Below are 18,580 nucleotides of genomic sequence, written 5' to 3'. Positions count from 1 at the left end.
TCAGAAAAATTTCTTTCAGTAGGTTTTTTTTTGTTTACTTTTAACACAAATATAATTACTTGGTACAAAGAACATTAATATTATTATACTGTATTTTATGAACTTGATTAGGTCACAAGGATAATTTTTCAAACTAAAATGGTTCAACATCTTTAATCATGTCATTTGAATAATTATTGAGTAACAGATGGCCAGTTAATGGCTAAATATGCTAATAGTATAAGCTTTCCATTTATCTAACAAACAAGTTTAGAAAATAGCACTGACAAAAACATACTTCTCACAATAAACATTAAAATGTACTAATAAACAATACATAGAAATAAACAAAGCAGGAAAGATACTGAGATCCATAAAGAAAACTAAAAATTCTATTGAAAAATACAAAAAGGATTAAATAAAAGAGATGTATTATGTGATTCAGTCAAAGCAGCATCTTTTGAAAATTTCAATTATTCTCAAATTAAATATTGTTTAAATAAAATTTTAGTTAAAAGAATATAGCCAAATGTTTTGGGAGAATTTGAGAAAGTGGAGAAAATAGGAGCAGTAGGTCAAAGGTATCTTGAAAGAAAAGAACAAAGAGTGGGAAATAATTTAAAATATTAAAATGAATTATTATTAAGCATACTATACCCACCAAGGCTTTCCTGGTGGCTTAAATGGTAAAGAATCTGCCTACAATGCAGGAGACCCGGGTTCGAACCCTGGTTGGGAAGATCTCTTGAAGAAAGAAATGGCAACCCATTCTAGTATTCTTGCCTGGAGAATTCCAAGGACAGAGGAGCCTGGGGGTTTGCAGTCCATGGCATCACAAAGAATTGGAGGCAACTGAGCAACTTCCCTGGTGGCTCATCTGGTAAAGAATCCACCTGCAATGCAGGTGACCTGGGTTTGATCCCTGGATTTAGAAGATCCCCGGGAGAAGGGAATGGCTACCTTCTCCAGTATTCTGGCCTGGAGAATTCCATGGATTGCTACAGCTTCCTGCCTGCAAGAGTATAGTCGATGGGCAACAGCATAATATATCGAAAAATGAAGCACACAGAGACAAATATTTTTTTAAAAATATAAAAATATCAAATATTAATATTTTGGTGAGCTTAGGGAAAAATTCAACTGGCCTAATTACATACCTATTTTAAAACTTTGGAAAATTGGAACAGCAAAAAAAATAAAAATAAAAATTTAAGTAATGATAACTGGATATTCTCCAAATTTGATGAAAACACTAAAGCCAAAAAGCAAGTGTATTCCCCTAAAGGATAAGGGTTGGCTATCTAGCAGGAAAGAGAAAATCCCAGAGGAGAGAAAGAACATGAAATGAGTTCAGTTAAAATATTTTTGCAACTGAAAATCAAATAAAACATAAATACCTGGACAAGGCTTACAGTCTGACATAAGAAATGAAATAAGAACACAAATATAATGCACTACATTATGATATAATGAATATAAGAAATGACTGACAAAGTGTTCTTTCAATACACAGGAGGGAATGATGATTTCCAGTGGGAGAGATTTGGTGAATAATTAATGGAGGAAAGGACCTCTGAATGAGACTTAATAAGAAGTAGAATTATAAAACCCATGTACAGACTTGAGGCTGTTATTAGAAATAAATTAAAAGGTATGAACAAAAGCAGTGAAGTAAAAAGGTGGAAGAAATACTTATAACCAGTAAGAATTTTGGCTTAACTATATTGAAGAAAATTCATTTGGAACAATAAATAACTCTCAGAATAAGCTTAAAATCTATGTTAGGTAATAGTTAAAACTTTTTAGTTAATTTTGTTTACCTATAGAATATGTGTGCAATATTAAAATGAAATTGGATATAAAAAGTCAAGCATTATCTTTTATGTTGGCTGAAGTTTTTCTCTAGTATCCATGTGATAATTTAGAAGAGAATGCATTTATTTAATCAGTGCTTTCCTGGCATTTGCAGGCTTATTATTTCAATTGATAGAATATAGATAGGGATGTTGTCTAAAATTATAAATTATTTGACACAAAACACATTTTTAGAAATACTAAAAACTCTATATTCCTTAATCAGTTTACAAGGGTAGAAAGAATAGTATTGCTTTCCAAATTCTGAAAGACTAAACTGAACAAATTACACATAAAATAAAAAATATTGACCAATTTCCTAGAGTTCACTATTTCAGCTTTATGGAGACCAACAATGAAATCTACCTGAAAACTTCTAAGCAAATTTCATTTCTGCTTACAAAGTCAATTATAATGAATGAAATCAATTATTTAGTGAGGGTGATATAGATGTAGATATATACATATAATAGGCCATAAAAAACAGAAAGAACTTGAGACCAAAGGGAAGAAAAACCCAGAAACTCAATCAAATAGTTATATAGCTAAAGGAAATAAGTCTCTTAAAGATTGTCGATTGAAATTAAAATTCCTGGCCCTCTAGAACGTTTCACTTGAATCATAACACTTTCCACAATAAATTCTAACTCAGCCTAGAATCTTAGAAGGGAACACTGATTTAGCCTCATTGATGGTAAAAACATTCAGTGTGGCCATACCATTTCTAGCATTTGGTGAAACTGACATCTTAATAGATTCAACTGAAAACAAAACCAAAACTAAACAAAAAATAAATAAATAAAAAGTGTTAATTAAAAAAAAATGAAGAACTAAAACAACTAAAAGTAATTTTGAATACAACATTGAGCTGGCACAAAGGTTATGAATTCACAAAGGCCAGATATTACTGAAAACTGTAAACATGAGAGGTAAACAAGCATAAAGCCAGTTTCGCTTGCTTGTTTCTTTATTTGTTTTGCAAATGCAAGTGATTTTGGCCTTCTGCTATGATGACTCAATGCATGATGTAGACAAAATGCATAGATTCCAAACTAAAAAGAGACTGTACAAAACTCTACCACTAAAGATGACAAGAGATAATTATGCTGCATAAAAGGATTGGTGAAATAATTTTGTTTTTATTCTTGTCATGAACTTGTACTGAATCAATAAAAAAAACTAATCTTGACCAAAAATTTGAGACAAAAGTCAACATTAGTGTTTGCTGACCCAATGTATCATGTAAGTATAATTAAAATAAAACAAAGCAAACACAAAATTACAAATGCAATATAAGCCTTAAAGAATTCCAAGTATGAAATCCCAGTTTTGATGGAATTAATGGAAGACCATTAAACATATTCAAAGAACCCATCAAACCCCAAATATGATGAATAAAAAGATATTCATAACTATACACATACTGTAGAAACTATAAAACTCCAAAGAAAACATATCTTTAAAAAAAATAAAGTGAAACTGGCAATATTTCTTAGATGTCAGTTTTTCCTAAGTGATCCACAGATTCAGTAGAATTCCCAAGAAAATCCCCGTGGTCTATTTTTGATGGTCCCTTGTTTAAGACTCAGTACTTCCAATGCAGGGAGCATGAGGTCAATCCCTGGTCCTTGAATTAAGATCCCACATGCTATGTGATGTAGTAAAAAAAAAAAAAATTACAAAAGGTGATTCTAAAATTTATAAAGAAATACAATGTCTAAATGAGATAAAAGAACCCTGAAAAAGAACAAGACGGAAGAACTTCTACTATTTCATTTCTAGATACAATATTATTACAAAGAGTGATTTTTAGTATGTCAATTATATCTCAGTTTAAAAGATGAAAAAAAGGGAAGAACAGGTTTGTAATTATAATGTGCTCCCTCTGATTTAGTGGGGTTTCCCCGGTAGCTCAGAGGTGAAGAATCTGCCTGCCAAGCAACAGATGCAGGTTTGATCCCTGAGTCAGGAAGATCCCCTAGAGAAGGAAATGGCAACCCACTCCAGTATTTCTTGTCTGGGAAATCCCTTTAACAAAGGAGCCTAGTAGGCTACAGTCCATGGGGTCACAAAGAGTCAGACATGACTTAGTCCAGCTCAGCAACACCAAGAAATATCAAATCACTATGTTGTGAAAACAGACACTAAACTGGAACTAATGCAGTATTGTAGAGGTAGGTAGGGGAATTGGATGAAGGCACTCAAAAGGTACAAACGTCTAGTTATAGGATAACTAAGTACCAGGTATATATAATATACCACATGATAAATGTAGTTAATACTGCTATATGTTACATATGCTCCTTTGTGGATCACTGTCTTGTCATGGTGAAGGGGTTTGCATATCTCAATGAAGCTATGAGCCATGCCATGTAGGGCTACCCAAGACCGACAGGTCATAGTGGAGAGTTCTGACAAAACGTGATCCACTGGAGGAGGGAATGGAACACTACTCCAGTACACTAGCTGTGAGAACTCCATGAACTGTATAAAAAAAACAAAAAGATACGACACCAAAAGAAGAGCCCCACCCAAGGTTGGAAGGTGTCCAATATGCTACAGGGGAAGAGGGAGGAGGTCTTCTAATAGTTCCAGAAGAAAAGAAGTGACTGGGCCAAAGCGGAAATACTTGTGGATTTTTCTGGTGATGAAAGTAAAATCTGATGCTGTCAAGAACAGTATTGCATTAGAACCTAGAAAGTTAGGTTCATGAATCAAGGTATATTGGATGTGGTCAAGCAGAAGACAGCAAGAGTAAACATCAACATCTTAGGAATCAGTGAACTAAAATAGACAAAAATGGTTAATTTAATTCAGATGACCATTATATCTATTACTGTGGGCAAGAATCCCATAGAAAAAATGCTGTAGCCCTCATAATCAACAAGAGTCTGAAATGTGGTACTTGGTTGCAACCTAAAAATGACAGAATGATATCAGTTATTTTCCAAGACAAACCATTCAACAACACTGTAATCCATGTCTATTCTCCAACTACTGATGCTAAACAAGCTGAAGTTGATCAGTTTTATGAAGACTTGGAAGACCTTCTAGAACACCAAAAAAGACATCCTTTTCATCATAGAGGATTAAAATGCAAAAGTAGGAAATCAAAAGAGATAATTAGAGTAAAATGTAATTTGGGCCTTGGAGTACAAAATGAAGCAGGGCAAAGGCTAATATAATTCTGCCAAGAGAATGCACCAGTCAATAGCAAACATCGTTTTTCAACAACACAAGAGATTATTTTAGACATGGACATCACCAGATAGTCAATACCAAAATCTGATTACATTCTTTGTAGCCAAAGATGGAGAAACTGGATACAGTCAGCAAAACAAGACCTGGAGTTGACTCAGATCATCAGCTCCTCATAGCCAAACTCAAGCTTAAACTAAAGAAAATGGGGAAAACCACTAGGCCAGCCAGGTACAACTTAAATCAAATCCCCTATCTATATATAATGGAGGTGATTGGTAGATTCAAGGGATGAGATCAAGGAAACAGTGTTTCTGAAGAACTATGGACATAGGCCTTACAATATTGTACAGGAGGCAGCAAACAAAACATCCTGAAGAGAAAGAAAATGCAAGAAGTCACAGTGGTTGTCTAAGGAGGCTTTACAAATAGCTGAGGAAAGAGAAGAAGAAAAGCAAGGGAGAAAGGGACAGGTACTCCCAACTAAATGCAGAGTTCCAGAGAAAAGCATGGAGAGACAAGAAGGCCTTCCTCAATGAACAATGCAAAGAAAAGAGGAAAACAACAAACAGAGAGCTAAGACTAGAGATCGCTTCAGGAAAATTGGAAATACCAAAGGAACATTTCATCCAAAGATGGGCATGATAAAGAACAGAAATGGCAAAGATCTAATAAAAGCAGATCGGATCAAGAAGAGATGGAAATAATAAACAATATCTGTACAAAAAAGACTTTAATGACCCAGATAACCACTATGGTGTAGTCTCTCACTCAGAGCCAGACATTCCGGATTGTGAAGTTAAGTGAACCTTAGGAAGCACTGCTGCTAATAAAGCTAGTGGAGGGGATGGAACTCCAGCAGAGCTATTTAAAATCCTAAAAGATGATGCTATTGAAGTGCTGTACTCAATATGTCAGCAAATTTGGAAAATCCAGCAGTGGCCATAACTCTGGAAAAAGTCAAGTTTCATTTCAGTTCCCAAGAAGGGCAGTACTAAAGAATATTCAAACCACCAAACAACTGCACTCATCTCCCATGCTAGTAAGGTTATGCTCATAATCCTTTAAGCTAAGCTTTGGCATTATGTGAACCAAGAACTTCCAGATGTTCAAGCTGGTTTTAGAAAAGGCAGAAGAACAAGAGATCAAATTGCCAATGTTTGCTGGATCATAGACAAGGTAAGGGAATTCCAGAAAAATATCTATCTCTGTTTCATTGACTAAGCTAAAGCCTTTGACTGTGTGGATCATAACAAATAGTAGAAAACACTCAAAGAGATGGAAATATGAGAACCTCTTACCTGCCTCACAAGAAACCTGTATGCAGATTCAGTTCAGTTCAGTTGCTCAGTTGTGTTCAACTCTTTGCGACTCCATTGACTGCAGCACGCCAGGCCTCCCTGTCCATCACCAACTCCTGAGTTTACCCAAACTCCTGTCCATCGAGTCAGTGATGCCATCCAAACATCTTATCCTCTGTCGTCCCCTTCTCCTCTTGCCCTCAATCCTTCTCAGCTTTGGGTTTTTTCAAATGAGTCAGCTCTTCCCATCAGGTGGCCAAAGTATTGGAGTTTTAGCTTCAACATCAGTCCTTCCAATAAGCACTCAGGACGGATCTCCTTTAGGATGGACTGGTTGGATCTCCTTGCAGTCTGAGGGCTGCTCAAGAGTCTTCTCCAACACCACAGTTGAAAAGCATCAATTCTTTGGTGCTCAGCTTTCTTTATAATCCAACTGTCATATCCGTACATGACCACTGGAAAAACCATAGCCTTTACTAGACAGACCTTTGTTGGCAAAGTAATGTCTCTGCTTTTTAATATGCTGTTTAGGTTGGTCATAACTTTTCTTCTAAGTAGCAAGCATCTTTAAATTTCATGGCTGCAGTCACCATGTGCAGTGATTTTGGAGCCAAAAAAATTAAAGTCAGCCACTGTTTCCACTGTTTCCCCATCTATTTCCAATGAAGTCATGGGACCAGATGCCATGATCTTAGTTTTCTGAGTGTTGAGCTTTAAGCCAACTTTTCCACTCTCTTCCCTCACTTTCATCAAGAGGTTCTTTAGTTCTTCTTCATTTTCTGCCATAAGGGTGGTGTCATCTGCATATCTGAGGTTATTGATATTTCTTCCAGCAATCTTGATTCCAGATTTTGCTTCATCCAGCACAGCATTTCTCATGATGTACTCTGCATATAAATTGAATAAGCAGGGTGACAATATACAGCATTGACTGTGTATTGACTCCTTTTCCTATTTGGAACCATTCTGTTATTCCATGTTCAGTTCTAACTGTTGCTACCTGACCTGCATACAGATTTCTCAAGAGGCAGGTCAGGTGGTCTGATATTCCCAGCTCTATCAGAATTTTTTCCACAGTTTATTGTGATCCACACAGTCAATGGCTTTGGCATAGTCAATAAAGCAGAAACAGATGTTTTTCTGGAACTCTCTTGGTTTTTTGATGACCCAGCAGATGTTGGCTATTTGATCTCTGGTTCCTCTGCCTTTTCTAAAACCAGCTTGAACATCTGGAAGTTCATATTTCATGTACTGCTGAAGACTGGCTTGGAGAATTTTGAGCATTATTTTATTAGTGTGTGAGATGAGTACAATTGTGTAGTAGTTTGAGCATTCTTTGGCATTGCCTTTTTTTGGGATTGGAATGAAAGCTGACCTTTTTCCAGTCCTGTGGCTACTGCTGAGTTTTCCATATTATAAAGCAGAGATACTACTTTGCTGACAAAGGTCCATATAGTCAAAGTTACGGTTTTTCCAGTAGTCATGTATGGATGTGAGAGTTGGACAATAAAGAAGGCTGAACACTGAAGAATTGGTGCTTTTTAACTGTGGTGTTGGAGAAGAAAGACTCTTGAGTGTCCTTTGGACTGCAAACCAATTCAGTCCAAAATCAAACCAGTCAGTCCTAAAGGAAATCAGTGATGAATATTCACTGGAAGAACTGATGCTAAAACTGAAGCTCTGATAATTTGCCCACCTCATGCAAAGATCTGACTAATTGGAAAACACCCTGATGTTGGGAAAGATTGAAGGCAGGAGGAGAAGGAGATGACAGAGGATAAGATGTTTGGACGGCATCACTGACTCCATGGATATTAGTTTGAGCAAGTTCCATAAGATGGTGAAGGACAGGTAAGCCTAGCATGCTGCAGTCTGTGGGGTTGCAAAGAGTTAGACATGACAGAGATTGAACAACAGAACAAGAGAGTAAATCCTAAGAGTGCCCATTTCAAGGAAAAAAAAATTTTTTTTTCCTATTTAGTTTTGTATCTATATGAGATAATTGTGCTTGTATAATCACTCATGTCTGCCTCTTTGCAACCCTATGGCCTGTAGTCCACCAGGCTCCTCTGTCCATGGGATTCTCCAGGCAAGAATACCGGAGTGGGTTGTCATGCCCTCCTCCAGGGGATCTTCCAGACCCAGGGATCTAACCCACGTCCATTTTTTCTCCTGCATTGGCAGGTGGGTTCTTTATAACTAGTCCCACCTATACTTTAATAGAAAATTATTTTAAAGGGAAGTAAATATCATCCAAGAGCACAGCAACATAATTATAAATACTGGTCATTTTTTAGTCTCTAAGCCCTGTAGTCTTTGCCAAGTCTGTGATGCTTGTTCCTTGTTTGGATAACAGGCTCCTTCAACAGATTTACATGACTGATTATTTCTTGTTATTTAAGTATCCACCTAAATATCACTGAAATCGGAGGAGCCTTACTTGACCACTCAATCAAACAACACTGGTCCTTTCATCCATCAGTTTTTCTTGTTTTGTTTTCCTTAAAAGACACAATACCAGGTGAAACTATGCTTTTAATTTACTTGTTTACTTTCTCTTTCTCCTCTCTAGAAGGTAATCTTCATGAAAATAGATCCCTTTTTTTTTTTTTTTTTTGTCCTACTGTTGCTCTATTTCTAACACCAGGTTCCAATTAGAGATACACAGTACATAGTTGCTGAATTAACAAATAACTGAATTTATATAATATTAATTATAATGTTTCATTTTAAAGGATAACAGAAACTATAGTAATATGAAGACAGTAATTATACAAGTACACATAGAAACAGGTAATGTATGTACACATATTCCTACTGTTTACCTTTCCAAAAATGCTTAATCTTTTGGAGTCAATGTATGGCTGTTTCAGTAAAAATCTGAAATGAAAAAAAATTATAGTTATATCTTCTTGAGTTAAATGAACCATAGAAATTCATTCTTAGCCATAAGGGAAAAAAAAAACAAAACCAAAACAGAAGTCAAACAAGAACTGCTTTAGTGGTTAGAACTCTGTTCATATAGAACGGTACTGTATACCAAAATCTTGCTTCTCAGGGTAGTGGAGCAATTTGGGTGTCACCCCTGTTAGCTTGTTACAAATGCAGAATCTCGGGTCCACTACAGGCCTACTGAATTAGCATCTACATTTTAACAATATCCTAGGTAATATCTATATGCTGTGTTAAAGAACCTATTAGCTTTCTCAGTTCACCTTTTCTCATTCATGTGGGAAACGTATTTATGAAAGCTCAAGAATTGTAATTAACTGGGAAAATAATAGACATTGTGATTATTTTAAGTAAATAATACTGTAGTTTAATGAAGCTCTCTCCCATTTCACAAATCCAAAGTAAATTCTAATTCTAGAGGGGGACATATGATAATTCTTTCATTATGTCAATGAGTGTGAAAGATACTTGAAAAAATAGTTTATATCAGGGGTCCCTTTCCCCAGGCCACAGATTGGTACTGGTCCATAACCTCTTAGGAAGTGGGTCACACATCAGGAGGTGAGAAACAGGGGAGTTAGTGGACTTTTATCTATATTTACAGTCATCCTCTCATTACTGCCTGAGCTCCACCTTCTGTTAGGCCATGGTGGCATCAGATTCTCTCTGGTCCATGGAAAAATTGTCTTTCATGAAACCAGTCCCTGGGATCAAAAAGGTTGGGGACTACTGGTCTATATAATTAACCTAGAAAGTTGTCTGATCATTAAAACACAAACCTCTTAGCATAAATAGTATTATATATCACATACCTAGCATTCACATAGGACAAACAATAGGAAGATGTACACCTACTTACTTCACAGCTGCTATTTGGTCCTTTACTTCCACTGAGCCTAACCTTCGATGAATCTCTTGCAAAATTTTCAGGCCCTGAAATCCACTTCCTCTGCCATCAAACCGTGCAATGATGATGTTATCTGTGTCGACAAGTACTGAATCCCAGTCAATATGGAACTTATCTGTTACCAGCTGGCCTCCTGGTTCTTCATCCCTGAAAATACAGATACATTGACTCAAAACAAGAGCAATTAATAATGCAATAGAAATACAAGTTTTCTTACTTATTAGTTAAAAATTATGGGAAAGACCCATGTTGATTATTAAAATTTCAGTTAATTCTTGATATTAAACCTGAAAATATGAATGTCATTTCCCTTTGTAAGCTTTTGAATGGAAAACTCTTGAATGAAATTAAAATATAAAACAGAACTTAAAACTATTCATGAGAAACTATTTTAATTCATTTTGAAAAGAGAACAAAGAAAAATACACACACCTTTCATAGACATTTCTAAAGGATGATCATGAAGTTGACATACAGGCCCTACTTTATTGGATTTCTTACAGTGTTTTCAAAATGTCTTACAGAGGGTATATAAGGGGTTAGAGATCTGATAGAAAGCAGGATCAGTTGTGGAGGCTTAAAAATAATTTAACAAGAGATGTGCAATCCTAAAGCATATCAGATTTAAAAAGAAACACTGCATTAATATTTCCTGAATTGTTTCTTGTGACAGAATTCTCACTGAGAAGAATTTAAGCAAAGAGTGAGAAAGATATTTCTCATCTCTGAAGCTGACAGCAAGAAAAGGAAGCAGAGTCACATATGTTTGAAAAATTTGAAAGCTAGAAGTAAAGAAGGACACACAGATTATAAAGCATGAACATTCTCTCCAGAGGGAAAATGTGATACAATTTTAAAATGTCACTTTACAGCGGTATTTATAACTTATTCTCTTTGGAATACAGAAAGGTGAAAAAAAAAAAAAAGCAGACTCTCATAAAAATCACACAGATTATCTAGGTCCAAAGGCTTCTCCAGTGGTCCAATGGCTCAGAAGTAAAGAAACTGCCTGCAATGCAGGAAGTGCGGATTCATAGGCTACATACCAGAAAATTTCACCCTACACACTCCCTTGTAAAGACACCAAACTTGCCTTCAAGTCTAGGCAAATATATTGCTTAGAAGAACTAAAATATACCAATGCACAAACTAATCCTCATTAACAAGCTCTGAGGTTATCAGGTTTGCTAAAGAAAAAAACTTCTAAGCAGCAAGCGGAACTGAGTAGATGCAGAGGTTGAGGGGACTAAAGAGGAAACAGGGAATAGGGCAAAATGTCAGACAACTAAAACATATTGAATGTTATTACGGGATAAACTGTGTCTCAAAAACTGTATGTTGAATCTGTAATGTGTACCACCTCAGAGTCTGAATGTATTTGGAGATAGTGCTTTTACAGTAGTGATTAAATTGAAATGAGGCTATTAGGCTGAACCCTAATCTAATCTGACCTGTGTCCTTGCAGCAGGAAATTAGGACACACAGAGACCCTAGGTGCAGGCATGCACAAGGAAAAGAACATGAGAAGAAGGTGCAAGAAAGCAGCCATCTGCAAGCCAATGAGTGGTCTCAGAAGAAACAGAACCTGCTGAACCCTAGCTTTTGGAGGTCTAGCCTCTAGAATTATGACAAAATAAGTGCTATGGATGGGTTTTAATTATGACCTACTCCATTCCTTTGTAAATCACACATTTCAGAGTGATTACATGATCCAAACCTAGATCTGTTTTGTCTTTCTGCAATGCTTACAATCTTTATCTCTTTTATAAAATTTAATTTAAAAAATTTTAATTCATTTTATTTTTTGCACAGTTAGCTCTTGGTCAGATTATTAGGAATTATGACTAAACATCTCCACATTCTTTTCCCTAGAAATTCAATTGCCTAATTCAGAATGAAGTCTAAAATTGGTATTTTTTTCCACATTTCCAGATACTGATTTAACTTGTCTACCAGTTGAGAAATGGCATGAATCATCATGCGTAGCACACTTTCTGGTGCATGGAGAACATAGAAAATGCTTGCTGAACTAGATGTTTTCAGGGAAAGTAGACTCGTCTAAAGTTTAAAGTGAGAGGACCTTGAAAAGCTTAATAAATCCTGCATTTTGAAGCTTGGAGATTTATTGAGAATTTTAGAAAGCAAAATATGATTCACAGAGAACAAGATACAAGGATTAACTTTAACATTTAAGCTTAGTAAACACATGACAGTTTAAGTCCCAACTTCACTCTGAACATAGATAGGAAAGATACTAAAACACTAAGACTTAGTTTCCTTATCTTTAATAATGGAAGAATCTGCTGTGCTTTCCTCAAGGAATTTTTAAGCATTAAGTGGCATAATGTACTTGAAAAATACTTTGTGAAATATAGTAAGCAATACAAAATTATTATGTGATTTATTGAATATTTACCAAACTTATGATTAACAAATGATTGAAGATTTTTCAAGGCAAAAACTCAATTCCTTACTCATGCTTGCAATATCAAGAAAATACAGTTTCTTCCTCTGCTCTGTTTTCTAAATTGCCATTTTTAACTTCAACCTTGCTTCACCTGCTTTTAATGTTTGAGCACAAAATGTTATCAATCCATTACACTCAATAATTTTAACATATTGCTCTAACTGGGTGTGTTGTTCTTTCTTTTTTTGGTGCAGAATACAGGTATATCTATTTCAAGATTAATTATAGAAGGACATGGATAATGATGGTAAGCACTGTCAGTATAAGGAACGAGTCAGAGGCTTGCAGGAGCGAAGGGAAAATTTTACACAAAGTGGTGACCAGAAAATACTAGATTTTTAAAAATACAAATTAAAGCAAGAAAATATTACTTATTTGAGGAGGCAGCAATAGCAAGATACGTGGTGGTAGGGATGACCATAGGAAAGTACCATAGACCAAATCACCTATCCTATAATAAATGGGTACTACAACTTGCAACTGTGTTGGCCACACAGAATTGGTAAGTTTTATTTGCTTCCTCTTTGCTTTTTTTCTGTATGCCACATCTTTTTTCCTGATACTTTGGTTTTACTTTCTGTTTCAGAAATCCCCAGGGACTCATACAAAGAATAGCACGTCAAGGTTGAGAATACAGACACACATTTTTGTTGAAAGTTTAATGAAAAGAAAAATTCAATCTGTTGTAACTAGCAAAAAGTCCATAGCAATACTAAATGTGTCCACTTCCTAACACAGGAAGCAAAATCAAATTAAGATTAAAGTTTTCTTACAAGTTAAGGTCTTCAAAGGCAGACTTTGGCATCTGTTTTAATATTAATACATTGAACAATCAATCAGTGGTGTCTGTTTAGATGAAAAATACACAATATGAGTAAATAATAAAAAAGCTAAGCAAAACACATAAAATTCAATACACCTTTAAAATGGCAAAACAAGTCACCTCTTTATAACATAACAAAACATCATCTATATCAAAAACTGAAATAAAGTGAAAAGATTTGCTCAGAGCACATGTTTGTCATGTTCACATGGTGCTATTAGAATTCATGAAAAGGAGGTGAATTTATATTCAGAAGAGATATATTTTGGTCCTGACTTTGTTACCAGTTACCCTGGCAATTATATATTCTTTTTATTTGTTTGTTTTCATTATAGAATAGAAGGAAAGAAAGTGAGGACACTCAGTCATGTCCAACTTTTTGTGACCCCATGGACTATAGCCTGCCAGGCTCCTACATCCTTGGGATTTTCCAGGAACGAATACTGGAGTGGGTTGCCATTTCCTTCTCCAGGAGATCTTCCCGACCCAGGGATTGAACCTGGGTCTCCCACACCTGAAGCAGACTCTTTACCATCTAAGCCACCAGGTTTGCAAATAGTTAATATCATGCAGAGTACATTTAAAAAGTCTTTTCCTTACCACTAAAGCTTTGGCTAGAATAAATAAAAGGCAAATATTTACCAGTGAGAGCACTTTCCACAAGAGATCTATTGAATGGCAGAATTCTTTTATTTTTTTTCCTACACCACAGAATTTCAAAACTGCTGCACCGACATCTGTTTATCTATATCTATTTGGTCGTGGAAGAAGGGAACACAGGGAAAATTGCTTGTAGTCTCTTAGTTCTTTTCTCTTTCTAGGCATAGAATAGATCCACTTGAGCTGCATAAGTGCTAGATCAGAGTGGGTTCACTGTGAGCTGGGTTGCATTTTTATTTTAGATATAGTAAAATTAAAAAGTGTGAAAAGAAGGATAAAGAACAGAATGGAACAAGATAAGAGAAAGGAAACTGATGCTGTAATGTGTCACAGTAAATTCTTCAGTTCAGTTCAGTTCAGTCGCTCAGTTGTGTCTGACTCTTTGCGACCCCATGAATCGCAGCACACCAGGCCTCCCTATCCATCACCAACTTCCGGAGTTCATTCAAACTCACCTCCATCGAGTCGGTGATGCCATCTAGCCATCTCATCCTCTGTTGTCCCCTTCTCCTCCTGCCCCCAATCCCTCCCAGTATCAGAGTATTTTCCAATGAGTCAACTCTTTGCATGAGGTGGCCAAAGTATTGGAGTTTCATCTTTAGCATCATCCTTCTAAAGAACACCCAGGGCTGATCTCCTTTAGAATGGACTGGTTGGATCTCCTTGCAGTTCAAGGGACTCTCAAGAGTCTTCTCCAACACCACAGTTCAAAAGCATCAATTCTCCGGAGCTCCACCTTCTTCACAGTCCAACTCTCACATCCATACCTGACCATGGGAAAAACCATAGCCTTGACTAGATGGACTTTTGTTGGCAAAGTAATGTCTCTGCTTTTCAATATGCTATCTAGGTTGGTCATAACTTTTCTTCCAAGGAGTAAGCGTCTTTTAATTTCGTTGCTGCAGCCACCATCTGCAGTGATTTTGGAGCCCCCCAAAATAAACTCTGACACTGTTTCCACTGTTTTCCCATCTATTTCCCATGAAGTGATGGGACCAAATGCCATGATCTTCGTTTCCTGAATGTTGAGCTTTAAGCCAACTTTCTCACTCTCCTCTTTTACTTTCATCAAGAGGCTTTTTAGTTCCTCCCATTTTTTGCCATAAGGGTAGTGTCATCTGCATATCTAAGGTTATCGATATTTCCCCTGGCAATCTTGATTCCAGCTTGTGCTTCTTCCAGCCCAGCGTTTCTCATGATGTACTCTGCATAGAAGTTAAATAAGCAGGGTGACAGTATACAGCCTTGACGTACTTCTTTTCCTATTTGGAACCAGTCTGTTGTTCAATTTCCAGTTCTAACTGTTGCCTCCTGAGCTGCATATAGGTTTCTCAAGAGGCAGGTCAGGTGGTCTGGTATTCCCATCTCTTGAAGAATTTTCCACAGGGAAGATTAATTTTCAAGACTTTTGATTTTGTTCTTTGGGAGAGAACTCATTGCACAATAGAACATGAGTTTAACATAGGAGTAAAGTAGAGTGAAACAATTTTGTCTTGTCTTAATCTGAAATTTATGTTATAGAAATTTATGGTCTGCAATGATACAGTTGCAATGTAAGTATATCTAAAAGCTAATGAAATTTGTACTTTTTCAAGCAATATATACATTAAAATACACCCATTGGTCAAGGGCTTCTTGGTCAGTTACTTCTATTTCTCACTTTGTCATCCATAGATTTCCTAGGATGGAAGGAGTATCCAATACGCAGTTTGGCAGAATGATTTTTCTACTATAGTCATTACATCATATAAGAAAAAATATTTTTCTGTCAGAGAACTGTTTCTTGTCCACATTCCTATCTTCTTCCATTAGGAAAATAATAATATAACCTTCATATTTCTGATCACTTTTTTGTTTACAAATAATTTTGCCTTGAATTACATGTCCATGGAGTTACAACTAGGGAAGTGTTTGATATTCAGTTCAGTTCAGTTCAGTCACTCAGTTGTGTACAACTCTTTGCAACCCCATAGACTGCAGCAGGCCAGGCCTCCCTATCCATCACCAACTGCCGGAGTTTAACCCAAACTCATGTCCATTGAGTCAGGGATGCCATCCAAACATCTCATCCTCTGTCGTCCCACTCTCCTCCCACCTCCAATCTTAACCAACATCAGGGTATTTTCAAATGAGTCAGTTCTTCGCATCAAGTAGCCAAAGTGTTGGAGTTTCAGTTTCAGCAACAGTTCTTCGAATGAATATTCAGGACTGATATCCTATAGGATGGACTGGCTGGATCTCCTTACAGTCCAAAGGACTCTCAAGAGTCTTCCAACACCACAGTTCAAAAGTATCAATTCTTCAGTGCTCAGCTTTCCTTATAGTCCAACACTCACATCCATACATGACTACTGGAAAAACCATTGCCCTGACTAGACAGACCTTTGTTGGCAAAGTAATGTCTCTGCTTTTTAATATGCTGTCTAAGTTGGTCATAGCTTTTCTTCCAAGGAGTAAGCATCTTTTAATATCATGGCTGCAATCATGATCAGCAGTGATTTTGGAGCCCCCAAAAATGAAGTCTACCACTGTTTCCACTGTTTCTCTATTTATTTGCCTTGAAGTGATGGGACCAAATGCCATGGTCTTAGTTTTCTGAATGCTGAGCTTTAAGCTAACTTTTTCACTCTCTTCTCTCACTTTCATCAAGAGGCTTTTTAGTTCTTCTTCATTTTCTGCCATAAGGGTGGTGTCATCTGCATAACTGAGGTTATTGATATTTCTCCCAGTAATCTTGATTCCAGCTTGTGCTTCATCCAGCCCAGCGTTTCTCATGATGTACTCTGCATATAAGTTAAATAAGCAGGGTGACAATACACAGCCTTGACATACACCTTTCCTATTTCGAACCAGTCTGCTGTTCCATGACCAGTTCTAAATGTTGCTTCTTGACCTGCATACAGATTTCTCAAGAAGCAGGTCAGGTGGTCTGGTAGTCCCATCTCTTTCAAATTCCACAGAGTTTATTGTAATCCACACAGTCAAAGGCTTTGGCATAGTCATAAAACAGAAACAGATGTTTTTCTGGAACTCTTTTGCTTTTTCGATGATACAGCAGATGTTGGCAATTTGATTTCTGGTTCCTCTGCCTTTTCTAAAATCAGCTTTAACATCTGGAATTTCATAGTTCATGTATTGTTGAAGCCTGGTTTAGAGAATTTTGAGCATCATTCTACTAGCATGTGAGATGAGTGCAATTGTGCAGTAATTTGAGCATTCTTTGGCATTGCCTTTCTTTGGGATTGGAATGAAAACTTACTTTTTCCAGTCCTGTGGCCACTGCTGAGTTTTCCAAATGTGTGGGCATACTGAATGCAGCACTTTCTCAACATCATCTTTTAGGATTTGAAATAGCTCAACTGGAATTCCATCACCTCCACTAGGTTTGTTCATAGTTATTCTTCCTAAGGCCCACTTGACTTCCCTTTCCAGAATGTCTGGCTCTAGGTAAGTGATCACACCATCGTGATTATCTGGGCCGTGAAGATCTTTTTTGTACAGTTCCTTAGACTTCCCAGCTCAGACGATAAAGTGTCTGTCTACAGTGTGGGAGACCTGGGTTTGATCCCTGGGTCAGGAAGTCCCTGGAGAAGGATATAGCAACCCACTCCAGTACTCTTGCCTAGAAAATCCCATGGACGGAGGAGCCTGGTGTCCATGGGGTTGCAAAGAGTGGGACACAACTGAACGACTTCACTTTCACTTTAACTTTCTGTATATTCTTGCGACTTCTTAGTATCTTTTACTCTTGTTAGTTTCATACCATTTCTGTCCTTTATTGAGCCCATTTTTGCATGAAATATTCCCTTGGTATCTTTAATTTTCTTGAAGAGATCGCTTCTCTTCTTTTCACAGCTATTTGTAAGGCCTCCTCAGAGAGCCATTTGCTTTTTTGCATTTCTTTTCCTTGGGGATGGTATTGATCCCTGTCTCCTGTACAATTTCAAGAACCTCCAGCCATAGTTCATCAGGCACTCTGTCTATCAGATCTAGTCCCTTAAATCTCGCTCTCACTTCCACTGTATAATTGTTAGGAATTTGATTTAGGTCATATCTGAATGGTCTAGTGGTTTTCCCTACTTTCTTCAATTTAAGTCTGAATTTGGCAATAAGGAGTTCATGATCTGAGCCACAGTCAGCTCCCAATTTTGTTTTTGCAGACTGTATAGAGCTTTTCCATTTTTGGCTGCCAAGAATATAATCGATTTGATTTCAGTATTGATCATCTGGTGAGGTCCATGTGTCGAGTCTTCTCTTGTGTTGTTGGAAGATGGTGTTTCTATGACCAGTGTGTTCTCTTGGCAAAACTCTATTAGCCTTTCCCCTGCTTCATTCTCTGCTCAGAGGCCAAATTTGCCTGTTACTCCAGGTATTTGATATGGACAAGTTTATTTATGCATCTGACCAGACTCCATCTTACAGTTTCAAAGCCTGTGTTT

At 36.7% G+C, this 18,580-nt stretch overlaps 1 protein-coding gene across 1 annotated transcript in view; it reads right to left on the bottom strand.

Annotated features, from left to right (window-relative positions):
- Window positions 1-18,580, bottom strand: part of DPP10 (dipeptidyl peptidase like 10) — a 760,992-nt gene that overhangs the window by 11,642 nt on the left and 730,770 nt on the right. Inside the window, exons 20-21 of the mRNA XM_052656314.1 lie at window positions 10,144-10,338; window positions 9,158-9,212 (exon numbers count right to left, since the gene is read on the bottom strand). Coding sequence (XP_052512274.1) covers window positions 9,158-9,212; window positions 10,144-10,338 — 250 coding nt within the window. The remainder of the gene's footprint in view (window positions 1-9,157; window positions 9,213-10,143; window positions 10,339-18,580) is intronic.

Source organism: Budorcas taxicolor, chromosome 2 (genome assembly GCF_023091745.1).
Source record: "Budorcas taxicolor isolate Tak-1 chromosome 2, Takin1.1, whole genome shotgun sequence".
In the NCBI taxonomy this organism is placed as follows: Eukaryota; Metazoa; Chordata; class Mammalia; order Artiodactyla; family Bovidae; genus Budorcas; species Budorcas taxicolor.
The sequence above is the reverse complement of the archived record's forward strand: the minus strand, read 5'-3'. Positions and strand labels throughout refer to the sequence as shown.